At 44.0% G+C, this 27,246-nt stretch overlaps 1 protein-coding gene across 1 annotated transcript; it reads left to right on the plus strand.

Moving 5' to 3' along the window:
* Window positions 1–1,642: 1,642 nt before the first annotated feature.
* On the plus strand, window positions 1,643–26,456 carry DDX43 (DEAD-box helicase 43). The gene is made up of 16 exons (XM_054392871.1): window positions 1,643–1,787; window positions 2,442–2,497; window positions 2,887–3,019; window positions 5,230–5,337; window positions 5,875–5,956; window positions 15,656–15,812; window positions 15,890–16,008; window positions 16,289–16,399; window positions 17,071–17,212; window positions 17,730–17,830; window positions 18,801–18,888; window positions 20,799–20,926; window positions 21,912–22,021; window positions 22,891–23,029; window positions 24,370–24,457; window positions 26,343–26,456. The coding sequence occupies exons 3-16, from the start codon at window positions 2,956–2,958 to the stop codon at window positions 26,454–26,456; spliced, it is 1,551 nt and encodes a 516-aa protein (XP_054248846.1). The 5' UTR covers window positions 1,643–1,787; window positions 2,442–2,497; window positions 2,887–2,955.
* The last annotated feature ends 790 nt before the right edge of the window (window positions 26,457–27,246 follow it).

The following is a 27,246-nucleotide window of genomic DNA, read 5'->3' on the forward strand; positions in this document are numbered from 1 at the left end:
ATTGATCAGATCCCCTCTCAGCCTTCTCTTCTCCACACTAAACAGCCCCAGGGCTCTCAGGCTCTCTTCCCAGGGGAGATGCTCAAGTCCCCTAAGCATCCTCCTGGCTCTCCCTTGCACTCTCTCCAGCAGCTCTCTGTCTCTCTTGACCTGGGGAGCCCCAAACTGGACACAGGATTGCAGCTGTGGTCTCAGCAGGGCAGAGCAGAGAGGGAGCAGAACCTCCCTAGCCCTGCTGGCCACACTTTGCTTGCTGCACCCCAGGACCCCATTGGCTCTCTTGGCCACCAGGGCACATTGCTGTCCCATGCAGAACTTGCTGCCCACCAGCACTCCAAGCTCTTTCTGCACGGAGCTGGTCTCCAGCAGGGCAGCCTCTAACCTGTCCTGGTGCCTGGGGTTGTTCCTCCCCAGATGCAGGACCCTGACCTTGTCCTTCCTGATCTCCAAGAGGTTTGCCTGCAGCCAGCTCTCAGCCTGTCCAGCTCTGGTTGGATGCCAGCACAGCCTGAGGGGTCTCAGCCACCCCCCAGTTTGGTATCATTAGAGAATTTGCTGTGTAATTGAAGGGAAGGGGAAGGTGTCAGCTCTTCTCTTCTCTTTATTCCCTGTGAGGGTGACCAGTCCCTGGCACAAGTTGCCCAGACAGGTTTTGGAGTCACCATCGCAGGAAATAAAAGATGTGTCACCTGGGCACAACCCTAGGCAACTGGTGCTTGCTGGGTACTGGTTGAAGAGTGGGGCTCTCCCACTACCAGGGGAGCTGAGTTTTCGTCCCTGAAGTAGTGTGGGTGATGCCTATTTCACCTGGGGAGGTTGGGCAAGGTGACCTTCAGAGGTCCCTTCCGACCTCAGCTATGCTGTGCTTTGGTTTCCAATACTGTATCAGCTTCAGTACCTTCAGTCATACTAAAATAATAATTGATGACACATTTACTCATTTAAAATATAGATTTGATGCTAAATGTGTTGACTCCTAAAATCTTCAGCGTGCAATGTACCAGCATGTCACAGGCCTGTAACACACAGCAAAATCACTCAGCTCCATCCCTACTCTCCAGCCTGCCCCTACACACTTCAGGGGGCTTCCCACACCTTCGGGACCCACTTCTCGTTCCTCCCGTCCTAAAACTCCGCCTCCTCCTCCTCCTCCGCTGTGGAGCCCACCCGGGGCTGCCCCGAAGCTAGGAGAGCAGAGGCAGGGAGGAGAAGGCAGAAAGCAGAACTCAGGACCGGACGGCCCTCAAAGCCAGCGTAGCGCCGGCCCCCGCACCGGAGGGTGGCCAGGGCACGGACTCAGCCCGAGCTCAGCCGAGGTACACCACACATTCCCCTCCTTCAGCGCGGACTCGCCGATCCAGCCAATCACTGCTCAGAGAGCTGCCCGTCCTGGCCAATCAGCGCGCCCCTCAGCCAGGCGCGCTGAGTCCCTCCGAATGGGCCGCGCAGGCTGAGGTGCGGCGGCGCCATGTCCGACTGGGATGCCAGCAGCGACGACGGTGGCGGCGTGCCGGCCCGGCCGCCGTCTTCTGTGCCCGTCACCGCCGGGCGTCTGCGCCAGCCGCCGGTAATCTCTTCGCAGAGCTGGGTCTCTGTAAAGAGCGGTAGGGAAGGACGGAACGCTGAGTGGCGGTGGGATGAGTGGAAGCCTCGAGGCGCTAACGGCTCCGGCGGCCCGGGGCTGGTGGTGCGGCAGCCGTCACCCCGAGCTGCCGCCCGCCAAGGTCAGGACGCCGCAGTACCCCTCTGCTTCCACCTCGATAACGCCTTGGTCGGAGCTCTCATAGGTAATAACGGGGCTAATCAGCGGGTGGGGAAAGAGGAGGAGGGCACGCGGCTGCGGAGAGGTTTGTTCTCTTGGGCCTCTGCACCCTGAGGAGTTTCATCGCTGCCTCCTGTCTCCCTGGCTGGGGAAGGGCCCTAACTGCTACATCTTTCTTCCCTGAGGAGGGCAGGATGTTTTTGTAGGGTACTGCTTGAGTAGTGGAGCTCTCCCAGATGCTAGGGAAGCTGAGTTTTCTTCCCTAAAGTAGTTGGGTGGATGTCTTTTTCTTATAGCCAGCAGGCTGTCAGTGAACTGAATCCCTTCTTTAGGCAGTTGGGGGGAAGGGTGGCTCTTGAACTGGTTTTGCTGCTGCATCTCTTCAAACGAGGTGCCTTCTCTCTTCCCCAGGCTCTGGTTGGTTCTTTGCATTTTCCAGCGTTTTCGTGTGACAAGGTCTTTTATTTATGGATGCATACACTCATGGCTCTGGGCAACCTCATGTAGTGGAGGATGCCCCTGCTCACTACAGAGGGTTTGGACCGGATGGTCTCTGGAGGTCCATTGCAACCCAAACCATTCTATAAAGGTCATAGGACCACTGGTAACTTAAAAGTTAGTGTGTACTTTTTGGTTAGGCCTAAGTCTCTTTAGTATCTGCCGTGTGTCTTTATAACAGGTCGGGGTGGAGCTAAAATAAGAGAACTGGAAGAATCTACAGGTTCTAGAATAAAGGTACCACTTCTGTGTGTCATCCAAGCCTGGGCTCTGTTGGGAACATAGTTGGGTTTGCTTCCATGCAAACCAGAGTTACTGTAGCAACTTGAAGGGTGTTCCAATAGCTGAACTAATCCTACTGTTCTACAAGAATTGACAAAAGGAAGTGGGATTGAGGGTATAATTTGACTGATATGTGAAAGCAGAAAAAGCTTACTGATTTTTTCTTTGCCTATAAGTATGCATTTATTTCCCCTTCTTTTAGAAAGGGAACTAAAGGACCCTTTCCTGGGAAGAGAAGTTAAAATTCAGGGAAAAAAAGATAATCAAAGCTTGCTGTCAGTATGTAGGTCTATATATTTGTCTTTGCAGTAATATAAAAACTCAGTAAGGTTTTATGAATATAGGTTACAAAGGGAGCCTGGGAAGCTGAAGTGAAGATTTTTGGCAGCACTGCTGTGCAGAACAAAGCCAAGATGTTGATTGATGATGCTGTTACAAGATCTGGGCAAAACTACATTAGAAGTGGAACTGAAAAAGGTAAGAAATGTTTGTTTTGGGGAAAAAAAGTATCTTTCAATATATTTAGTGGTTTGCTGGGGTGTTTTTATGTTATTTTACTAAAGTGGATTAACTTTCACCTTGTTCTTGAGCAATAGCATACCTCCTTAAAATATCTAGACATCCTCCCTTCAGAGCTGTGAACAGTTTGCTGTCCTCAAGCTGCCAGACTTCTGTGAAGATCTGTTCCTTTGTGTTTTGAATCATTTTAATGAGTGCACAATGATTTACTATTTAGTTACTTGTATTACCAAAATTCAAGTAAAGTTCATGATTTAGTGTAGTATCTATGCAGTAATAAAATGCACGAAGCTTTCAGGGTTCAGTGTTGGGACCACTTCTCTTTCACCTCTTTATTGGTGACCTTGATGAAGACCCAGAGTGTGTCAGCAGTGAGTTCTCAGATGACACTGAGTTAGGGTCAGTGTGGATCTGCACCAGGGGAGGGAGGCTCTGCAGGGGGACTTGGATAGATTGGATCCATGGCCTGCAGTGACCAGGGGGAGCTTCAACAAAGCCTAGTGCCAGGTCCTGCCCTTGGGGCACAACAACCCCAAGCAAGGCTGCAGGCTTGGGGCAGTGTGGCTGGAAAGCTGCTGGCAGAAAAGGGAGCTGGGGGTGCTGATGGGCAAGCAGCTGAAGAGGAGGCAGCAGTGTGCCCAGGTGGCCAAGAAAGCCAAAGGCATCCTGGCTGGGATCAGCAATGCTGTGTCCAGCAGGAGCAGGGAGGGGATTGTCCCCTGGGACTCAGCTCTGGGGAGGCCACACCTGGAGTGTTGTGTCCAGTTTGGGGCACCTGAATGCAAGAGAGATGTGGAGGTGCTGGAGCCAGGGCAGAGGAAGGCAAGGAAGCTGGGAAGGGCCTGGAGAAGAAATGTGCTGGAGAGAGACTGAAGGAGTTAGGGATGGTTTGTGTAAAAGAGAGGAGGCTGAGGGGAGACCTCCTGGCTGTCTGCAGCTCCTTGAAAGGAGGTTGTGGAGAGGTTGGTGCTGGTCTCTTCTCCCAGGTCATATTAATGAAGAAGAAGAGGGCAGAGCCTCAAGCTGCCCCTGGGGAGGTTTAGAGTGGCCCTTAGGCAGCAGAGTGGTCTTCTGGGCAGGGAGGTGGTGGAGTGCCCAAGGCTGGCTGTGTTTGAAGGTGGTTTGGCTGTGGTGCTTGGGGCTGTGGTTTAGGGGTGCCCCTTGGAGAGTAGGGTTAATGGTTGGGTTGGGGATCCTGAGGGGCTTTTCCAGCCTGAATGTTGCTATGATTTCTGTAAATGTAGTCTGTAGGGCAAAGGTACTCATGGTAGCGTGGTCAGCACTGACTTCTTACTGCTTTCATGGGAAGTTACATTTAAGCTTTGCTCTTGCACATCACACCTCCCTTTACTAGGTTTTTTTATGCTTTCTTATATGGATGTGTAAGTAATCCTTTCCTGTCGAAATGCTACTGAAGTTATTGGTATTTATGTACTGTTCTGCTTCCTGCAGAGGCAAACAACATCTGTAGTTGTGATCAGAGGCACTGACTAGGAAGAAGGGATCTGAGAGTTGTGTTTCAACATTAGAATAAGTAATGGAGTAGTAGAGTTTTGATTTTTAGAAGTGTTCCAGAAGGTGGATGAGTATGTTTCAAGAGGCTGGCAATAGTTAGCACTTCCTTAGGGTGTATAACTGTTTCCTGCTTTCCCACTAATACATAACTGTGTTGCCATTTTTATTTTCAGTCTAAAATCTTTCTTAAGAAATTTTAACTTGTCAAAAAAATATTATAGGTTATAACTACACTAAGACTTTGTTGTGGTGTCATTGGATGCTTTAGAAGTAAACCTTGTTCTTTCATCTGTTAAAAGTGAAGCTCTCTGTCTGCATATCATTACTAGGTTCACAAGTTTTTCAGAAGCCTGCTGCACAAAAGCCCTTATCTGTAGCTGGAGGAACAACATAGCTGAACCTGCCTTTGGTTTAAGTAGTTAAAGAAGTTGAAATAATTTTTTTTTTTTACTCGGAAATGGATTTGTACAGGTTTTAGCCATGTTTCAGGCTAAGACTTAAGAATTTTTTAATTTATATGCATCATGTCTACTGAAGATCACTTAAAAAGCCTTAATAGAGAAAAATAAAATAAAGTTTCTTTTGAGTGGGGGTTCTTCCCCACCTTGCAGTAGATTCCATCAAGCAGAAGCATTTTGGTGTTAACTTCACAGGAAGAACCTTGGATGTTGTCAAGCCTGAAAATAATCCAAAGAAACCAGGGATTAACTGGGCCTCTCTTCGAGAAAACAGAGCTAAATACGAAGCTATGAAGTGGGCAGGTTAGTTTTAAAAGTTTGTTTGTGTGGTACTTGTCTTTATATGATCAGTCTATGGAATGCTTAAATGTTTTTAATTTTTTGCTTTTGAGATGACTGAGGTAGTGAAGTACTCGCAGCGGAGTCACCGTGTCAGCATGGCCATGCAGGAGACTGTAGTTGCTGTGTGAAGACTTAAACTAGCTACTCAGTTGGTGTTTTGTCTTCACCTTTTGAAAGTATTCTTGCCTCATTTGTGGCCACAGAATTGTTAAATGTATTAGCATATATTTGTAATATATCAGTAGAAATCACTTTAGAACCTGAAGTATGGGGAAGTGGTTCTTTTGCAGATACTTATGCGTTAGTCTCAGCCTTCTTCTTTCATGTGAACAACAGCAGTCATCTGCCACTCTTGATGGATGGTGGCCCTCTCTGTGGTTGGAAACTTCCATCTTAAACTTTAGCAGATTTTCCCTTAATCTGTTAAAGCTTAGCCTTTGTAGCATTTCTTAATCTGTAGCATTTCTTGCTGACTCAGGTTTACTTTTTCTGGTTAAGGCTTGCCTCCCATTGAGAAGAACTTCTATAAAGAATCACCAAGGACTGCATCTATGTCACCAGAAGAAGTGGAAGTGTGGCGGTAAGAATCATCTACTTGGCAAAAAATAACTCTGTAAAGCCCAGAAAGAGGGAGATAGGAGCATTGATACTAGGGTCTTGTAATAACTTAAGTCTTCTAAGGAATGTTTTCCTAAAGTAACAGTAACTAGTAGATGAGGTATTCCTAGTTGCTTGGAAAACTAACTTTTGAGGATTCACTGCATCCCTGTAGGTGTTGGATCTAGTTGGCTTTCAGAAGGGGAAAAAATCAGGACAGATCTTTGGCTTTTAGCTCTTTGCATTTCACAGCACAGCATGCTTACATGTCCTAGGTCTTTCCAAATAGGGTTGTTCACATGGTCAATACCTCTTGGCTGCAATTCTCATGTGTTAGTCAAATATCCTCAAAACAAACTTCAGCTTCTCGTCATATTGTCTTCCTATCTATTTTGTCTCCACAACCACATCCTGGTGAGTACATGCCTCAGCTGACTATCCATTCATTTTGATCCGGCTATCTACATTATTACTTTGCTAGAAAAGCAGATCATCTGTTTCAAGTGATTCTGTTCAGCCCTGGTAACAATCTTAACCCTTTCCAGTAGTTGTAATGAAACTGGTGAACATTCTTGAAACATTAACTTTTATTCCTTTTCTTTTTGCATGGGGTCTGTTTTTCCCCTTGTATGCTCACCAGAGAAACATTACCAGGAGCAAGAGAATATTAGAGTCATAGAATCAGTCAGGGTTGGAAGGGACCACAAGGATCATCTAGTTCCAACCCCCCTGCCATGGGCAGGGACACCCCACACTAGATGAGGCTGGCCAGAGCCTCATCCAGCCTGGCCTTAAACAGCTCCAGGGATGGGCCTCAACCACCTCCCTGGACAACCCATTCCAGGCTCTCACCACTCTCATGGTGAAGAACTTCTTCCTCACGTCCAGCCTGAATCTCCCCACTTCCAGCTTTATTCCATTCCCCCTAGTCCTATCACTACCTGATATCCTAAAAAGTCCCTCCCCAGCTTTCTTGTGGGTTCTGAATATACACTGAGGAATAGCATTTGCATGATAAAGGGATGCTTTTTTTCATCCAATATGTTTGCTTCAAGGAAAAAATAACAATAATTGGGGGAAAAAATATTTTGTAAACATGGAGAGGCTGAATTTACCCATTGTGGGACTGAAACAGCTCTCTTCTAAGAAAAGGCTGGGAGAGCTGGGGCTGTTATTCTGGAGAAGACAAGACTGAGAGGATATCTTATTAATGTTTATAAATAACTGAAAGGTTGATGTCAAGAAGGGGCCAGGCTCTTTTCAGTGGTGTCCTGTGATAGGATGAAACGCAGTGGATACAAACTGGAACACAGTGTGGTGGTTTGAAACTGTCTTTTTAATTTTTCCTTGCAAAGTTCAGAACAGAGAAAGTGAAAGAATGTAAATAAGTCACTACTGGGTGTAAGAAAGCAAAATAACGATTGTTCTAAACACTTCCATTGGATAGATAGAAATGTTTAAGAACTATTACCCAAAACAAAGTAGGCACTCTGCACATTCTGCGTTCGGCAGTGGGGGCAGTTGCTGGGCTGTCTGGCTGCTGTTTCTTCTTCTCTTCTGGCTGAAGATAACACACTGACCTTGGCAGCTAAGTTAACAACTTTCTGCTCTAACTAAACTCTGCTTCTCTGTCCAGGGGGGTCGGGGGGGGAAGCTCCTGGGAGAGGGAGGCCCCCTTTGGGAGGGTCCCCTTGGGGGGAAGCAAAGGGAGATCGATTGTGCTTTTTCTGTTGACTGTATATATTTGTGAATGTTGTGAATTTTTGTATATTTGTACATATTCATTGCATTTCATGGTAGATTTTAGACTCTGCTTGTAAATACAGCTTTTCATTTGCTTCCAGACTGGGCTAGCCTGGTTATTGTTGGTGGGGGGGGGAATTTCAGCTCACACTGACACACTTTTTATTTTTGGTGCCCAACGTGGGGCTCGATTGCTTGTGATTTATTTCTGCTCAGATTAGGAAGCAAAATGAAGCTGTTTTGGGTTCTGAGTCATTCTATTTTATCTATTATCAGTGTGATTGTCTACAGATGGGCTGTTTCCTGCACGATAGACAAGATTGTGAGATATGTGGCATATAAGTCGTTTCTTTGGGTTAAGAATAAGTTACTGAATGCTGTTGAATTCTGTTGTGGTCTTATTGGGCTTAGAAGATATGGTAACTCAACTATGAATCTGCTAGCAGACACATTTGAGTTTGTTACTCCTCTTACAACTACAGAGGGTCTTTGGAACCAGTGGTACCCTAGATACCTTGTGCTAGCCTTAATTTTGTTGTTTCTTGGAATAATCATATGGCTGCTGATAGCACTGTGTCAAGAAAGACGTAAGGCTACTCACTCTTCCGACCTGCGTAGATGTAAGAGGAAACATAGAAAAGCTCAGAGAGGTTCGGAATTGGTTTCTGATTACGGTGACCAGGAAATCACAGTTCAGGTTTGTGAGAAAGCTGCCGATAGTTTTGACTCAGAGCCAGCAGCAGTAGCTGCGGGACCTTTGCCAGAATCTGAGATAACAGACTCGGGTACACAGGCAGACATAGTTACACAGACAGACTCGGCGACACAGACAGACTCGATTACACAGGCAGAGAGGGGTACATGGGCAGACAGGGGTACACAAACAGACACAGTTGCACAGAGAGAAATGGATGCGCAGACAGACATAGTTACACAGAGAGAAATGGTTGTGCAGGCAGACATAGTTACACAGAGAGAAATGGCTGTGCAGGCAGACATAGTTACACAGAGAGAAATGGCTGTGCAGGCAGACATAGTTACACAGAGAGAAATGGCTGTGCAGGCAGACATAGTTACACAGAGAGAAATGGTTGTGCAGGCAGACATGGTTACACAGAGAGAAATGGTTGTGCAGACAGACATAGTTACACAGAGAGAAATGGTTGTGCAGGCAGACATGGTTACACAGAGAGAAATGGTTGTGCAGGCAGACATGGTTACACAGAGAGAAATGGTTGTGCAGGCAGACATGGTTACACAGAGAGAAATGGTTGTGCAGACAGACATGGTTACACAGAGAGAAATGGTTGTCCAGGCAGACATAGTTACACAGAGAGAAATGGCTGCGCAGACAGACATAGCTGTGCAGGCAGACGCCATTAACGAGGCACAGTCTCCTCCTCCTCCTCCCTCTGCTGCCCAGATGGACGCAGCAGTGGCTGCAGGATCTCAAAGCACACCTCCTACCAACCCTGCACAGACTCCCTCTGCTCCTGCTAACCCTGCACAAAATTCCTCTACTCCCTCCAACTCTGCTGTGAATGTGAAAGCCAATCCAGTAAATTTGGTGGCCACTGTAAGCAGAAAGCGTAAAGGAGCTGCAGGAGGAGATGCAGATGCTGCAGGAGATGGTGCAGATGGAGATGAGGGTCCTTCTACTCAGGGTCCCTCTGTTAAGAAAGATCCTTCTGGTGAGGAAGAGAAGGTTAGCCTTAAAACTCTGGCAGACCTCTTGAGACCCCACATGGATGATGGAGATGTAGACCCTGCTGAATTAGCAACTGCAGGCAGTGCCTCTGAACTCAAGGAAATTCAACGGAGGATTAAAATAGGATTATGGGGACAGCGACCTCAGGATGATGATGATGATGATGATGAGGATGACATACAGTCAGCTAATGCACCCAGACAGGAAATTAGACATGTGAGGAAGGATTACATCAGAGGAGATAACGAGCCAGTCCTGTCTTGGCTAGCCAGGTGTTTTGATATGGGAGCCCCAGCATTGGTGGTAGGCGACAAGTCGGCCTCTCAGTTGGGGATGCTCTCAAAGGATACAGGCATAGACAGGCATCTAGGCAAGTGCATTGGTAAAGCTTCTCTGTGGGCACGCCTCCTACTGGCAGTCTCGCTGAGGTACCCCAGCAGAGATGATTTACCATGGAACCCTAAACCCTGGACCACAATAGATGAGGGAATCAAGCGTCTGAGAGAGTTTGCTGTGAGAGAAATAATATACGGAGATCATAAGACTCTGAATCCTGATGAAATTCCTGTTGGAACAGGCCTTGCCAAAAAGCTCATTAAGCTTGCTCCTCCTAATTATGCTACTATTCTGGCAAGCAGGATTGTGGCAAGAAATTATGGTGGAGTGCCTCCCACTGTTGGCCATTTCACTGACCAAATGAGGCAATTGGAGGATAGTCTCGCACGTACTTCTTTGGTTTCAGCCATTGAAACTTTGTCTGGAAAGATTGAGAATTGCATGAAAGAGCTGAAGGAGGAATTTAAAACCTCCATATCCAACTTGATGAAGGGGGATGATTCTGATTCCTCTTCCTCCAGATGGATACAAGTTTCAGCTGTTAGGAACAGACGTGCTCCAAGAAGGCCATTCCAAAACAGGCCAAACCAAAACAGACAGCAGAGGCAATCACGTGGCAGTATCTGGATAACTCTGCGTGATCAGTTTGGTGAGAACATGAACAGATGGGATGGTCAACCAACTTCTGATCTTTTCAAGAGGTTACGGGAGCTGCAGAGGGGCAGATCCCGAGGTAGCAATACCAGGAGGGTAGCTGTCGCTTCCTCAGTTTCCCAGAACAACTCTGATAGCTCCAACAGTGATCCTAATTCTGGTGCTGGACGTTGTGCCAGCTGTACATGTGGAGGTAATCCCCACAATTAGGGGTGCCCTGCCTTCTGCCAGGGGGAGGTAAGGGATAATGGAGATAACAGAATCTATTGGGATGTGTACATCCAGTGGCCTGGCACTTCAAAATTTCAGAAGTACAGGGCCTTGGTTGACACAGGAGCTCAGTGCACCATAATACCATCAAATTATCAAGGGGGAGAATCTATAACTATTCAGGGAGTCACTGGTGGATCTCAAGAGTTGTTTAAGATAGAGGTTGATATAAGTTTAACTGGGAAGCAGTGGAAGAAACATACTATTGTAACAGGTCCTAATGCACCTTGTATTTTGGGAATTGATTTTCTGAGAGAAGGGCGTTTTAAAGACCCTAAGGGTTACAAATGGGCTTTTGGAATAGCAACTGTAGAAATTGATGGAGGAAAATTGAAGTTGTCCATTAGACCTGAGCTTTCAGATGAATCTGCAGTTGTGGGACAACATGAGATAGAGGATGTAAAGCTGCCGGTTGCTTCTCAAACTGTGCATCACAGACAATACAGAACCAACCGTGACTCTTTGGTGCCCATTCAAAACTTGATTCGTCAGTTGGAGAGTCAGAAGGTCATCAGCAAAACTCATTCACCTTTCAACAGTCCAATCTGGCCTGTGAGAAAGCAGAATGGAGAGTGGCGTCTGACAGTTGATTTCCGTGCCTTGAATGAAGTAACTCCACCCATGAGTGCAGCTGTGCCAGACATGATGGAACTCCAATATGAGCTGGAATCCAAGCAGGCCAAATGGTATGCTACCATAGACATTGCTAATGCTTTCTTCTCTATTCCCATAGCAGAGGAATGCAGGCCTCAGTTTGCTTTCACCTGGAGAGGCATTCAGTACACATTCAATCGTTTGCCCCAGGGGTGGATTCACAGTTCAACCATCTGCCATGCAGTGATCCATGATGCTTTGGAGAAAGGTGGAGCTCCAGAACACATTCAGTTCATCGATGACATCATCGTCTGGGGTGAGACTGCTAAAGAAGCCTTCGAGAAAGGTAACAAAATCCTTGACATTCTCTTGCAAGCTGGTTTCGCTATCAAGCGAGACAAGGTGAAAGGACCTGCCAGAGAAATCCAGTTCCTGGGAGTGCGGTGGCAAGATGGTCGCCGTCACATCCCAATGGATGTGATAAACAGAGTCTCCACCATGGCAAATCCCATCAACAAGAAAGAAACTCTGCGATTCTTAGGCATAGTGGGATTTTGGAGACTGCACATTCCTGGATACAGTCAGATTGTGAAACCTCTATATGATGTGACTCGAAAGAGAAACAATTTCCAATGGGGTCCTGAGCAACAAGCAGCCTTTGACCAGATCAAGCGAGAGGTAGTCCAAGCCATGGGTCTGGGACCTGTCCGAACTGGTCCAGACATTAAGAACATTCTGTACACGGCCGCGAGTGACAATGGTCCAACCTGGTGCTTATGGCAAAGAGCTCCAGGGGAGACACGAGGACGTCCTCTTGGTTTCTGGGGTCGTGGCTACAAAGGCTCAGAGGCAAACTACACTCCAACAGAGAAAGAGATTTTAGCTGCTTATGAAGGAGTGAAAGCTGCTTCTGAAGTGATTGGAACTGAGTCACAACTTCTTCTAGCTCCTAGATTGCCAGTTCTGAATTGGATGTTCAAAGGCAAAGGTTCTTCACCACATCATGCAACAGATGCTACCTGGTCTAAGTGGATGGCTCTAATAACACAGAGAGCTCGAATGGGAAATCTCGAAAGGCCTGGTTTGGTGGAGGTGATCACAAACTGGCCAGAAGGCACAAGCTGTGCAAAACCTCCAGAGGAGAGAGTAACTCGTGCAGAGGAAGCTCCTCCTTACAGTGATCTATCTGATGATGAAAAGAGATATGCTTTGTTCACAGACGGTTCCTGTCGTCTTGTTGGGAACAAGCGGAGATGGAAATCTGCAGTGCGGAGTCCAACGCGCAGAGTTGCAGAAGCGAGAGATGGAGAAGGAGAATCCAGTCAATTTGCAGAGGTAAAAGCTGTCCAGCTAGCTCTTAACGTAGCTGAACGTGAGAGATGGCCAAAGCTTTATCTCTACACCGACTCGTGGATGGTAGCCAATGCCTTGTGGGGTTGGCTGAAAGACTGGAAGAAGAATGGCTGGCAGAGGAAAGGAAAGCCAATCTGGGCTGCAGATCTGTGGCAAGACATTGCTGCTCGCATTGAGAGAATCCCAGTGAAAGTGAGACACATCGATGCTCACATTCCTAAGAGCAAAGCTACTGAGGAACAACAACACAACCATCAGGCAGATCTAGCTGCAAGAGTTTCCCAGGTGGACACAAACTCTGATCTTGATCCTGATCTTGACTGGAAACACCGAGGTGAGCTGTTCTTAGCTCGGTGGGCCCATGACTCGTCAGGACATCAAGGCAGAGATGCAACCTACCGATGGGCTCGTGACAGATCCATTGACATTTCCATGGATGCTATCACACAAGTCATCCATGACTGTGACATTTGTGCTGCTATTAAGCAGGCAAAGCGGATCAAGCCCTTGTGGTACGGTGACCGATGGTCCAAGTACAAGTATGGTGAAGCCTGGCAGATTGACTACATCACTCTACCTCGTTCTCCATCTGGTAAGCAGTATGTGCTGACTATGGTAGAGGCAAGCACTGGATGGCTGGAAACTTATCCAGTTCCTCATGCAACTGCACGTAACACCATTCTTGGCCCGGAGAGACAAATCCTGTGGAGACATGGAACTCCAGAGAGGATTGAGTCGGACAATGGAACTCATTTCAAGAACAATCTTGTAAAAAACTGGGCCAAAGAGCAGGGCATGGAGTGGATATTCCACATCCCCTACTATGCACCAGCTGCAGGGAAGATCGAACGCTACAACGGTTTGCTGAAAACCACTCTCAAAGCCATGGGGGGTGGATCTTTGAAGAACTGGGAGAAACATTTAGCACAAGCAACCTGGTTGGTGAATAGTAGAGGTTCAGTGAATCGAGCTGGACCTGCCCAATCAGATTTGTTGCGAAAGGAAGAAGGTGATAGAGTTCCTGTTATCAGAGAAAAGAATCTGTTAGGCAAAACTGTTTGGGTATTTTCTCCTTCAGGAGAGGCCAAACCTGTCCGAGGGGTGGTTTCTGCTGAAGGTCCTGGTCACACCTATTGGGTGATGCAAGAAAATGGTGAAATTCAGTGTATTCCACAAAGAAATCTAACTTTGGCTGAGAGAGGTTAAATTCAGAGTGTTGCGCAGATACAGCATCGCGCCCAAGAGGAGAGTTCATGAGATCTATGGTGCACGAACCCTGAGAGCCCTGAGTCACCTGAGAGTCCCTGTTCCTTTCTTCTCTCCATCTGCGAGGAAACAAGCTGTTTGCTGTTTTTCCTGTGATTTGACTCTTTTGAATCATCTACATCTGAGATAGCCGGAATGGACTATGATCTTTATTCACCTATTGTTGTAGATATTATTTTAGATTAGATAAATGATAGTAGCAGCCAATGGAATTGTTTAGAAGGGGTGGACTGTGATGGTTTGAAACTGTCTTTTTAATTTTTCCTTGCAAAGTTCAGAACAGAGAAAGTGAAAGAATGTAAATAAGTCACTATTGGGTGTAAGAAAGCAAAATAACGATTGTTCTAAACACTTCCATTGGATAGATAGAAATGTTTAAGAACTATTACCCAAAACAAAGTAGGCACTCTGCACATTCTGCGTTCGGCAGTGGGGGCAGTTGCTGGGCTGTCTGGCTGCTGTTTCTTCTTCTCTTCTGGCTGAAGATAACACGTACTGACCTTGGCAGCTAAGTTAACAACTTTCTGCTTAACTAACTCTGCTTCTCTGTCCAGGGGGGTCTGGGGGGAAGCTCCTGGGAGAGGGAGGCCCCCTTTGGGAGGGTCCCCTTGGGGGGAAGCAAAGGGAGATCGATTGTGCTTTTTCTGTTGATTGTATATATTTGTGAATGTTGTGAATTTTTGTATATTTGTACATATTCATTGCATTTCATGGTAGATTTTAGACTCTGCTTGTAAATACAGCTTTTCATTTGCTTCCAGACTGGGCTAGCCTGGTTATTGTTGATGGGGGGGGGAATTTCAGCTCACACCGACACACACAGGAAGTTCAACATCATCATGAGGTAAAATTTATTTTCTTGTGAGGGTGCTGGAATCCTGAAGCAGGCTGCTCAGAGAGGTTGTGGAGTCTCTTTCTCTGGAGACTTTCAAGACCCATCTGGATGTGTTCCTGTGTGGCCTGCCCTAGGTAATCCTGCTTAGGCAGGGGGGTTTGACTAGATTGATGGAGGCCTCTTCCAGTCTAGAATTCTCTTCCTATCCCATGCCCTGCTTGAAGTAAAACTTTTTGGTAATTGGAATCTTCAAAAGAGTAGAGAACTGGAATGAAGATAAATTACTTCTGTATGTAAATACCCTAAAACCTCAGTTTTGAATGTAGGCTGTTCTTTTTGTGTGCATTGCTGTGTTCTGGGGTTTTTTCGTTTGGGTGGGCTTTTTTTGGAGTTTGTCTAACTGACCAATTCTTTTTTCTTTTCCCTAAGCCGTTATGTTTTGTATTTCTAGAGCATCCACAGAGCTGAAAAATGTTGGGAAAGTTTTTGTCAGAACGCAGGATTCTGACAAAAAAAGTCTAATCCATTTCTCTGAGTTTTGGGGCTGTCTTTAGATTAAAAAAATTGTCACGGTTACTTAATTTGTTACAGAGGATAATTGAATTCTGATATGACAGGACTGCAATTATGTTAATAACCATCTGTAACTTCAAATTAGTCCTTCTTAAGAAAGAATGGTAATTGCTGCCTGCAGGAGCACTGTTTCTGTAGTAAGGCTTTCTTAAAAATTAGAAGAATAATTTCATTCAAGGACTTGAACTTCATTTGAGTCTTATTCAAGGGCTTGAACTTGGTTTTTGTTGTTGTTGTTCCACGAATCTGAAAGAAAATGAAAACAAAACCAGAAAGGCAGTTTTTTGTGCTAGCTGTGATTTACAGATAATGAGACTTTATAGCAACTGCCCTTGTTTAATTCTGTACAGGAAAGAAAATAATAATATAGTTTGTGATGACTTAAAAGAAGGTGAGAAGCGCTGCATTCCCAACCCTGTTTGTACATTCGAAGATGTCTTTGAGCACTATCCTGACATCATGGCTAATATAAGAAAAGTTGGGTTTCAAAAGCCTACACCAATTCAGGTATTTCTTCAGCTTTGATGACTCCTTAACTGAAGCTTAAGAGAAAAAAACCACATTTAACTCTTGGTTTCTGTTAGTCCCAGGCATGGCCGATCATATTGCAAGGAATTGATCTTATTGGCATAGCACAGACCGGTACCGGGAAGACGCTGGCGTACTTACTGCCTGGATTCATTCACTTGACTTCACAACCAGTGTAAGGACTGCTTGTAAATCTGACTTGTTTACCTGTGGAGACTTCCTCCTGCCTCCACTTCCTAGGTGATGGCTTTGTAGTAAAGAAGGTAATAAGTCATAAATTGGGGGGAGGAGTGGGAGAGAATACAAACCCAGTGGGACGAGTGCTAAGTCTGTCACCCCGGATTCTGTTGGTAGCAGTGTACTGAGCCAATCTAGAGCAGTATAGAATTAGTCTGTCAGGTGTGGTTGACTTTTCTAGCCTTACACACCCACATTCTGAAGATGCTCTATTGCAGATCCCAAAATGAGCGTGGAGGTCCAGGGATGTTAGTCCTTGCTCCCACCCGAGAGCTGGCACTTCAAGTAGAGGCAGAGTGTTCCAAGTATGCGTACAAAGGAATTAAAAGGTAATCTTTCTTCTTTCTTGTTAAGTCATCTTTGGTTGGTTGGTTTTCCTACCACTTGTGGCTTTATTTGCCTACTAAAACAATTGCACTTGCAAAGAGAGCAGGGGAAGGTAATAAATGCAGAGTTGGTATTTTCTCCATTTGTAGAATGCCTGTTTTGACTGCTCTGATGGTGGAAAAAAAAAATCTGTTTCTTATGTAGTTGGAATTCTCTGTACTGTAGCCTTGAGCAACCAGGGAAATGTCCCTGCCCATGGCAGGGGAGTTGGAACTGGATGATCTTTAAAGTCCCTTCCAGCCTAAACCATTCTTTGAAGCGTGCTGACTGTTTTAACAGTGACACTTCTGAATTTTGATGGTACTGTTTAGAAAATCATTCATCCTTTCATGCATTCCTCTATTTTGGTGTGAGCATTTTCAGGACAACCCAAAACATGTAGCTTAACAGGTACTTTCCTTCCATTCATGATTAATTTCAGCAGAAAGCTATTGCTCAACTTTTGAGGGAGTATCTTTCAGTGTTATTGTAAGTCACACTTGGTAGTTCCAGATGATTCTTTTTCAAGTGAAGCAACAGGATGGCATTTTGTTTTAAAAAAAAAAAAAAAAAAAAAAGATTGACATCAGCTGAACTTTAATACACTGCTCCTGTAAATCGTTTTCTTTTTCAGTGTTTGCATATATGGTGGTGGAGACCGAAAAGGACAGATAAACCTGGTGACCAAAGGAGTGGATATTGTCATTGCCACTCCTGGCAGACTGAATGATCTTCAGATGAATAACTTCATTAATTTGAAGAGCATAACTTATTTGGCAAGTAGCTGATATGGAATGAGTAGTGCACCAGCTGGGAAATGGTTGTCTTAGTGTGAATTTAAGCTTCAATGGTTGGTTTTGTTTTCTTTCTTTGGATTTTTTGGTTGGTTGCTTGTGGGTTTGGTTTGTTTTTTGTTGGTTTGGCTTTGTTTTGCCATTTGGCTTTGTTGGTTTGGTTTTGTTTTGCCTTTTCTTTTGTTTTGTTTGTTTGTTTGAATTCTGTTCTTAGTTCCAGGTACCACCAAACTGTTAAAAACAAACTGCTGTTTCTTCTTCACTGACTTTCAGTGCTCTTAAAGGTACTGGGGATTTTTTTTCATTCTACCCACAAATATATTACTAACCAACAAAGTTTCCAGGAAATTGAGAGGGTGAAACAAAACTTGTGACAGGTTTTGCAGTATGTTATGGAGTGGATTCTGCTATTAAAATTATCACTGAAAGAATCTACCGTGTAATGTCTTGATGAAACCCAGAAGGAACAAGACATACTAAATAACCTTGTTCTGGTCAGGTTTTAGATGAGGCTGACAGAATGTTGGATATGGGATTTGAACCTCAGATAATGAAGATCCTAATAGATGTGCGGCCTGACAGACAAACGACCATGACAAGGTGTGTCAGCATAACAGTGCCTGAACCCTGCAAACATCAGGGTGTTGAACAGGCTCCCTTCAAAACAAATGTGTCAGTTTATTACAACTTTCACTAGCTTCAATGGGAATAGCACCAGTTTGCTTTCTAATTCTGTCTGGTCACTCCTAATGAGTCTTCTGACAATTTTATTTTGACTTCATATCACTTTTCTGGTGATCCAGTATAAAACCAACAGATTTCTTACCCCAAAAAGGAAGGTGTCCTCAGAGTGCTAGATTTTGTTCGATCAGTTTCAAATGCCAACTGTCACTGCTCCATCTGGGACCAAAGATGTATCCCAGCCTTCTCATCAGTATTTGTGCTAGTCTGTCTGTCTGGATTAATTGTGAAATTATGCAATTTTTGTAGGGCTTAACAATAGATATCAAATACAGTTGCTTGAATATGTGTATTTTACGTTAGACCTATTGCTTTGGGATAAAACCAGACTAGAAACTCATTAGGCATCATTGAACTGCTAAATTTAGGAACAAATTCTGCACCATGAGGATAGTGGAACACTGGAATAGGTTGCCCAAGGAGGTGGTTGAGGCCTCATCCCTGGAGATGAGGTGAGGCTCAAGGTGAGGCTCAACAGGGCTCTGGGCAACCTGATCTAGTGGAGGATGTCCCTGCTGACTGCAGAGGGGGTTGGACTGGGTGACCTCTGGAGGTCCCTTCCAACTCAGACTATTCTACACTATTCACTGTTTGCTTCATTAGGAAAGCTCCTTAACTGCTTTTAACAGTTATCCTTAAAGCTTGAGGGCTCTCTACTAACAACTTCTTAAAATTAATTCTGAATGTTATATAAGCTCACTCCTGTTCTTGCATGCTCAAGCATTTCACTGGTGTATAGGACAACCCAAAAGACTGATGCAACTAAGGAATTGCAAAAGGTTTTGCACTCTCTTCTCATGTGTGTTTTCCTCTTCACTTCCTCTTTTAGTGCTACATGGCCTGATGGTGTTCGTCGCCTAGCAAAATCCTATTTGAAAAACCCAATGATTGTGTATGTTGGGACTCTTGACTTAGCAGTAAGTTGTTCTGTTCACTCTTGTTTTGTTGTTGGTTTGGGATTTTTTTTATTTTGGAGAAGAACCTGCAGTAAAACCAGGAAATATTTTGCTTGCCACTGTATTTTTGCGGAGGGGAGACTTCACCACCCTCTACAACTCCCTCAAACGAAGTTGGAGCGAGGTAGGGGTCAGTCTCTTCTCACGTGCAAGAAGTGGCAGGACAAGAAGAAATGGCCTCAAGTAGTGCCAGGGGAGGTTCAGGTTGGATATTAGGGAAAATTTCGTCACAGAAAGCGTTCTCAGGCATTGGAACAGGCTGCCCAGGGAGGTGGTAGAGGCATTTAAAAAAACTCGTGATGCTGAGGGACATGGTTTAGTGGTAGTGGCTTAGCAGCAGTGGTGGGATTGTGAGCTCTAGGCAAGTGGTGGACTGGATGAGCTCAAAAATCTCTTCCAACCTCAACAGTTCTATATATAAGTAAATGCATGTAGCTTTAAAATCTTTCCAAACTTTCTAAAACCAGCTCTGTATTGTCCTTTTGAAGCTTTATTTAAAGTTTAGAAAGAACTAAAGAAAAAAAATGTTTCTGTAACAAGATATTAAAGGTCTAAATCTTCAGAAGGTGTCACAAGCAACAAAGTGTTGTACCTTGCACTTTGTTGTACCACAGGTTCTTGCCTGAACCCTTGTTCATGCAGCTTTCACTTTCATTCAGGAAGTATTTGTTCCTTCCTTGTTTTTCCTTCTGTGTTCAGATTCATACCTGGATCTCTGTGTTTCTTAACTGCTGCTTTCTCAACGAGAGTAGAAACTCTCCAGTAAGCTCTTGGAGAGCCCATGCCTAGGACAGGAGCACTTCTTTTAGAATAAGAACTGTCTTTAAAACCCAAAGCTTCTGGTATGCAGATATAGTTGCATACTTGCCATGCTTGTGCAACTAGATGTAGTTGGCTTCAGTACCAGCAGAATTTATAGAAACAGTTCTTCCAAGGTCTCTGCACTCAGGTCCAGAAATTGCTTTCAGTCTGGTTCCTTGAATTATGATGTTTTCAGTTCCTATTTTTAGTGATAGGGAATGAAGAAATGTAGCAATCAATACACTTACACAGAAATAGGAGGAAAAAGTGCTTTTTATCTGTTCAGAACCTATGCTTTTGTCAAAGGCCATTACTTGCCAAAGACAGAGGATCAGAATTTGAGAGATCTCAACTCATACTGTAGCTCGTTTGATGTATTCACCTCTTCAAGGAGCTTCTCTTAACTGAAGAGGTGACCTCTGGGTAGGGAGGGGAAAGGGTTCCCATGTGCTGAGAGAATCTTTGTGTACTTGGTTGGTTTGTTGGTTTGTTTGTGCAACCCTTGCTGCAAGACCATCATGCAGTTCCAATGAGAATGTCTAGACCTTTGTAGTGCTTATGTACTATACCTCAGGCTTGCTGTGGCAACCTTCAAATCTAGTGGAGCTTCTGCTGTGGGAAGAATTAGGCAGATTTGATAGTTTCAAATGGCTTACAGAATCTTCTTGAAAAGCTTGTCCTTTCAAGCAACTGGACCTAGATTAACATAAAATGCAGTCAGATGGAAGTGCTTCAATCTGATTTTCACTGATTATTTATTTCACCTCGCTAACCAACTGATCTCTCAAGGTCCTTTCCAGTCCCTAACATTCTGTGATCTGTCCCTTCTGAATCTCTGCAAGTGCATGATGTGGCAAACAGATGAAAGAAAGACATTTTTCTGTTTTCCTAAAGCAGCTAGGAAACAACAAATAATCTGAATTGTTTGTACTCCAAACTGATGTACATTTTGATTGTAAAATAGCTTTTCATTGTATCATGTTGCTAGGTTTATAATTTTTTTTTTCCTGTTAATTCCCATAATGTATTCTAGTTTTTCTCCTCAGCATCTCTTTTTTGTTGTTTAACAGGCAGTAAACACAGTAGAACAGAAAGTTCTTGTTGTCCTTGAGGGGGAAAAGAGAGCTTTGATGCAACACTTTGTTGATTCTATGAAGCCAAAAGATAAGGTCATCATTTTTGTGGGGAAAAAAAATACGTAAGTAGTAACTTCCCATTTATTACTTCTCTTCCTTTTCTTCTAACAAATACTGGATAGTTTCTTAGTTCATATAAATTAGGAAGTGTTACAGCTCTGGTCAACAATGTGCTAACTGTAGTAGTATATTTATTTCTTTATTCATTCTTCCAGGCTGACTGGTAGATTGTACCCCTTCAATATCATAACAGTAGTAGTATATTTACTTATTCAGTCATTCATTACTCCAGACTGACTTTTTAGCTTGTATCCCTTTTAGTATCATAACAGCAGTAGTATATTTATTTATTCATTCATTCATTCCTTTTAATATCATTACTGGTGGTAACAGATATAAATCTCACATAATTAAAGCAGATGTTGAGATTCCTGGGGACACATAAACAGTACATCAGATTAATTTCCATATGCAGCTGGTGCATACAAGATTGGGGTGGTCATTGTACCACAGTTGAGCTTTTCAAGTGAGCAACACAAAAGAAATCATCTGTTATTTGCCTTATGTATAAATAAATACATATATGGGGAATAGTACTGTTTTCATGCTGGCTTGTAACAAATACCAGCTGACCTAGGCAGAGTTTTATCCTTAGGCACACATTTAGGGTGTGAGGGAGTGATGGGACTAGGGAGAATGGAGCAAAACTAGAAGTGGGGAGATTCAGATTGGATGTTAGGAAGAAGTTCTTCCCCATGAGGGTGGTGAGACGCTGGAACAGATTGCCCAGAGAGGTGGTGGAAGCCTCATCTCTGGAGGTTTTTAAGTCCAGGCTGGATGTGGCTCTGAACAACCTGATGTAGTGTGAGGTGTCCCTGCCCATAGCGGGGGGCTTGGAACTGGATGATCCTTGAGGTCCCTTCTGACCCTAACAGTTCTGATTCTATGATTTAGTTTGTGTTCTCATGTTATTGTCTTTTAGATTCTGTGCTTCTTTGGCTTTTTTTTTTCCTTAATTTTAAGAACCATTGTTTTATTTCATCCTAGAGTTGATGACATAGCAAGCAACTTTGGTCTCCAAGGAATTCCAGTGCAGTCACTTCATGGGAACAGGGAACAGTATGATCGAGAACAGGCTTTAGATGACTTCAAGAAAGGTATGTTTGCACCAAAGAACTGGTTTGGTTAGTTCAGGTTTTTAAAGCTGTTCATGCCCAGAACTTTGTGAATGCCATGTCTCTTCAGTACCATAGAAATGAAAATATTCAAGAGTTCTGAATTATGTTTATTTGTTACATGGCAGGGTCTTCAAGGTCCCTTCCAACCCAAATCATTTTATGATTCAAATTAAAAAAAAAAAATCAAACATGAACAGACAGCTCTCTAATAAAATTTGGAGTGTCTAAGAGTTAAATAATGTAAAGTAAGGCTTTATTTTTGGTATCTCTCTGGAAAAGTGAATATTGTGTTGATCTACAAAACAGTAAATGTCAAATGATGGTGCTTTCAACAAAGGAATTCTGCCCTTGATTCCAGGAGGGTTATGCTTTGGGTTTATGTGATCATGTGTTAATAAAACAGAGCAGCTGTAGAACCATAGAATGGTGGGGATTGGAAGAGACTTCTACAGATCTAGTCTAAGCCTCCTGCCAAGGATTACCTAGGGTAGGCTACACAGGAATGCATCCAGGTGGGTTTTGGAAGTCTCCAGTGAAGTAGCCCTGTGATAAGGGAGCCAATTGAGAATATAGTTGTTGAAATTTCTGTTCTTTTCAGACCCTTTGCATCATCCAAGATTTTTTTCTTGCTTCTGCACCCTATTTTTCTACTTGTGAAACAATAGTAAAATGACATTTTGAGTGCTTACTGAATATCTCATATTTGAAGCTGACTCTGTGACATGGAACAAGTGTATTGTTCCTTTGTGTGAAGTGCACTATGCACTAGAAAACGAAGAGGCTGGAGTATGCTTTCTATTTATTCCATTCCTATTTATTCCATTCCCTCTGTGTTGTACTTCTCATAGGCAGAGTCAGAATCCTGGTGGCTACTGACTTAGCATCCCGTGGCCTCGACGTGCATGATATAACTCACATCTTTAACTTTGACTTCCCTCGCAACATTGAAGAGTATGTGCACAGAATAGGTCGTACTGGAAGAGCTGGGTAAGTGCTGACAAGAAAGCAGTTATCTCCTGGCAGTGTTTGATATCTTGTCAGAGGTGTTTCTTTTGTCACATGCTAATGCTGCAGGGGATGTGGAGTTGGGAGTGAAGGCTCCAGAAACTATCATGGAGTCAGAATTATTTTGCTTGGAAGAGACCTCTAAGATCATCCAGTCCAACCATCAACCCGTGGCCATTAAACCACGTCCTGAAGGGCCATGCCTACATGTTTTAAACTTTCCAGTTCAGAGCATTCTTTTATTCTGATTTCAGTACAAATAACATCATCTCTGCACAGGAATCAGTTCTGTTCGAATGCTGGTTTCCAGGCATGTCTGGACAGTGAACTGGGAACTAACGATCAGTCCCATTGATAAGACTCTATGCTCAAAAAATAATTATAGTGCCAGTTTACTGCAATAGGGCAAAAGTGTTTTCATCATTTAGAAGACCAGCACCCTCTAGAGTACATAAATTGCAGTGTGATAATATTGACAGAATCGTAGCATGGTTTTGGTTGGAAAAGACCTCTAGAATCATCCAGTCCAACCATCAGCCTACCACCACCATAGCCATTAAACCATGTCCCAAAGTGCCATGGCCACACATTTCTTGAACACCTCCATAACAGCAAGGTAATTTATATATATATACTATCAGAGTATGATTCAGGTAATAAAGCAATACTTTATGTTTTGAAATTGCTTTGCTGTTAAATTTAAGGCAAACAAAGTTTTCTACTTTCCTGATACTTCATTCAAGTGGATGGGAATGAGGGATATTTGAAAAGCAGTTGAAGTGTGGAGATGAAATACCAGTTCAAAACAGCTTATGTGCAGCTGTTATGTAATGTTACTTCCTTGTTTGTCTCTTCTTGAGTTGTTTAGTTCCTAGACAACCTGTGCAGAAAAAAATGTATCTAAATTCAAAATTTTCAGCCTGTTACAGTGGTGTAGTTTGGTATTAGGACTTCTGAGTGTTGCTTTCCCAGCTTAACATGAGTATGATTTTTTTTTTCTTGTGATTGTGTTTATTTTCATAGTGATGGGAATGTGTTTCTCTTCCTGCTTAAGTATGTTGTCTTTATGCTAGGTTTAGTGCTCACAAGTCTAAATCGGTTGTGCCTTCACTCCACTTGGGCTGCACTGCCATACTATGATCTTTATGAGAAGATGTTTTCTGTCATGCATCATATACTCACTACTCAAGAGTATACTAAATACTCAAGCCAGCCTTTTCTACCAGTTCAAAATTACTGTCTGTAGTACAGCTCACATTGTGTTAGGTCGGCAGGCAAAGCCTGGCAGCAGTTGTGTCACAGTTGTCTCGTTCCTTGTTCAGACGTACTGGGGTGGCACTAACACTCGTCACTGAGCATGATTGGAGGGTTGCGTCTGAGCTGATTGAAATTCTGGAAAGAGCAAATCAAGTAAGAATACATCTTACTGGGTAAGATTTATATTGGTTCTGGGTTACCACCTGAAATGGTTCATGAAGGTTTCAGCCTGCTTAGACCTTTCTCAGGGAGAGTTTTTACTGTCTTAAGTAAAAAAAAAAAAAAAAAAAAAAAAAAAAAAAAAAAAAAAGGGGGGGGTTCTTAAATCCCTCTTGTCCTTGGGTATCCTTAGCTGCATTTTGCTTTACTGTTCAGTCCCAGAGAAGATTGGCAACTTGAATCAAAGCCTTCCAAGTCCAAAGAAGAACTAACTTTCATATACACAAACACATATAACCAGAACTCCTGGTAGGATGCAGGATGCTTTTGTGACCTCCCAGTGGTGGGATACCTGACTGCTTTCTCCTGCCCTTCTTGTCTTTTAGCTTTGTTTTGTCCACTTGAGAACCCTTCCTGTGGCAATACTTTGTTTACAGAATCACAGAAAGGTAGGGGTTGGAAGAGACTTCCAGAGATCATCTAGTCCAATGCACCTGCTAAAGCAGGTTGCACAGGAAATGTGCCCAGGCAGGTTTAGAAAGTCTCCAGAGAAGACGACTCCACAACCTCTCTGGGCAACCTGCTCCAGTGCTCCAGAACCCTCATGGGAAAGAAGTTTAAGGAAAAGTCTAAGGAAACATTTGGATGGGACATTCTGTGCTCTGGTTTGTGCCCATTGCCCCTTATCCTATCACTGGACACCACTGAAAAGAACCCAGCTCCATCCTCTTGACCCAGCATTGATAAGATCCCCTTTCAGTCTCCTACCAGTTAAAGAGCCCCAGGTCTCTCAGGCTCTTCTCTTGAGAAAGCTGCTCCAGTCCCCTTACTGTCCTCTGTTAAGACTCTTTCCAACATTTCCCTGTCTCTCTTGAACTGGGGAGCCCAGAACTGAACACAATACTCCAGATGAGGCCTCTCTAGGGCAGAGTAGAGGGGAAACTCCCCATGGCAGGGGGGTTGGAACTAGATGATCCTTGTGGTCCCTTCCAACCCTGACTAATTCTATGATTCTTAAGAGAACCTCCCTCAACCTGCTGGCCACACTTTCTTAATGCAGCCCAGGATACCATTGGCCTTCATGGCTAAGTGGACACATTGCTGGCTGATGATGCGCTTGTTCACCAGCTCTCCCAGGTCCTTCTCTGTAGAGCTCAACCCCTTACCTGTACTGGTGCAGGGGTTTATTCCTGCCTAAGTGCAGGACTCTACACCTGCCCTTGTTGAACTTCATGATGTTCCCCCTCACCCAACCCTCCCTCCAGCCTGTGTGAGTCTCTGAATGGCAGCGCAGCCTGCCTGGGTGTCAGACACTCCTCCCACTGCTGTATCATTGCCAAAGTTAACTTTTGTATCATTTTAAGTACCACAGTTTCTCTTCAGAGTCTGTCAAAACTTAGAAAAGCCATTTAGTATCCATCATTGTAGTGTAACTTTGTAGTCACTGAAAGATGGATCTCTGCCTGAGCTGGTTAGATGTTGCCCCCAGATGTGGTGATACCAGCATACATGTCATTGACAGTCCAGGAACACTGCCAATTATTTTTCAGTATGTTTCAGTACAATGCTAGAATCATTAAGGTTGGAAAATCCCTAAGCTTGAGTCCAACTGTCACCCAGCTACCCTGACCAGTAAATATATGCTGAAGCACCACACCTACATGCTTCCAGAACACCTCCAGGGATGGCGACTCCACCACCTCCCTGAGAAAAAAGAGATTTCTCTCGACAGAAAAGACAATCTGCAAAGTGACAGGAACCAGATACATAACAAGATCAAGTTTGGGAACATGCAAATTGATAGCATTATTGTAAAGCAGAGCCTAAAAGCTAAGAGCTACTAACAACTGACCTTGTTCCTGTGCTGCTTGCTTCCCAGGTAGTTCCCCACCAGCTTGTTGCAATGGCAGAAAGATACAAACAATTTCAAATCAGAAAAGAAACTGAAAAGGGTGTACGAAGACCTCAGAGAAAGTCACCACATCAACTGTAATTCCTTGAAGTTAGAGAAACAAAGTAAGTGACTTCAGTGTTAGAATCCATGGGCTGGAGTTTAGGAGTTTCTTTTGTTGGCTGATTGTTTTCTGTACCTCTCCCCTTTAAAGAAAATCATAGAAAATCACCTTCAAGATCAAGTGCTGCCATTCTCTGCCAAGGCTGGTGCTAAACCATGTCCCTCAGCACCACATCTCTGCCTCTTTGAAACACTCCCAGAGATGGAGATTCAGCCACTTCCCTCGGGAGCCTGTTCCAGTCTTTGAGAACCCTCTTAGTCAAGATGTTTTTTCTAATCTCCAAATTAAACCTTCCCTGGTGCAACTTGAGGCCATTTCCTCTCATCACTTGTCACTAGGGAGAAGAGACCAACCCTCAGCTCACTCTAGCCTCCTCTCAGGAAGTTGTAGAGAGCAATGAGGTCTCCCCTTAGCGTCCTTTTCTCCAGGCTAAACACTCCCAGCTCCCTCAGCCACTCCTCCTAAGACCTGTTCTTCAGATCCTAACATCTTTAAGAAAGGGGTTTAGAGAAGAAAAGTGGATTGACTTTATCTAGAAAACTGGTTTTGTGCTTTGATGCTATTTTCACTTAGGACAAATTTAATTTCATTATTTTGCTTTGTGTCGTATGTGCAACTTCTACAGCTATTGCCTGCTGGTTAAAAATAAGCATTAAGGATTTGGTTGTTGTCTTTTTTTTTTTTCTTTTTTTAATGAAGTGCAATATTAAGAAGGTAAAAATGATGATTTTTTCCTTTTGTTTTCAGAGCACTGGATTAGTGAATGTA

This window comes from Indicator indicator, chromosome 2 (assembly GCF_027791375.1).
Source record: "Indicator indicator isolate 239-I01 chromosome 2, UM_Iind_1.1, whole genome shotgun sequence".
Taxonomy (NCBI): domain Eukaryota; kingdom Metazoa; phylum Chordata; class Aves; order Piciformes; family Indicatoridae; genus Indicator; species Indicator indicator.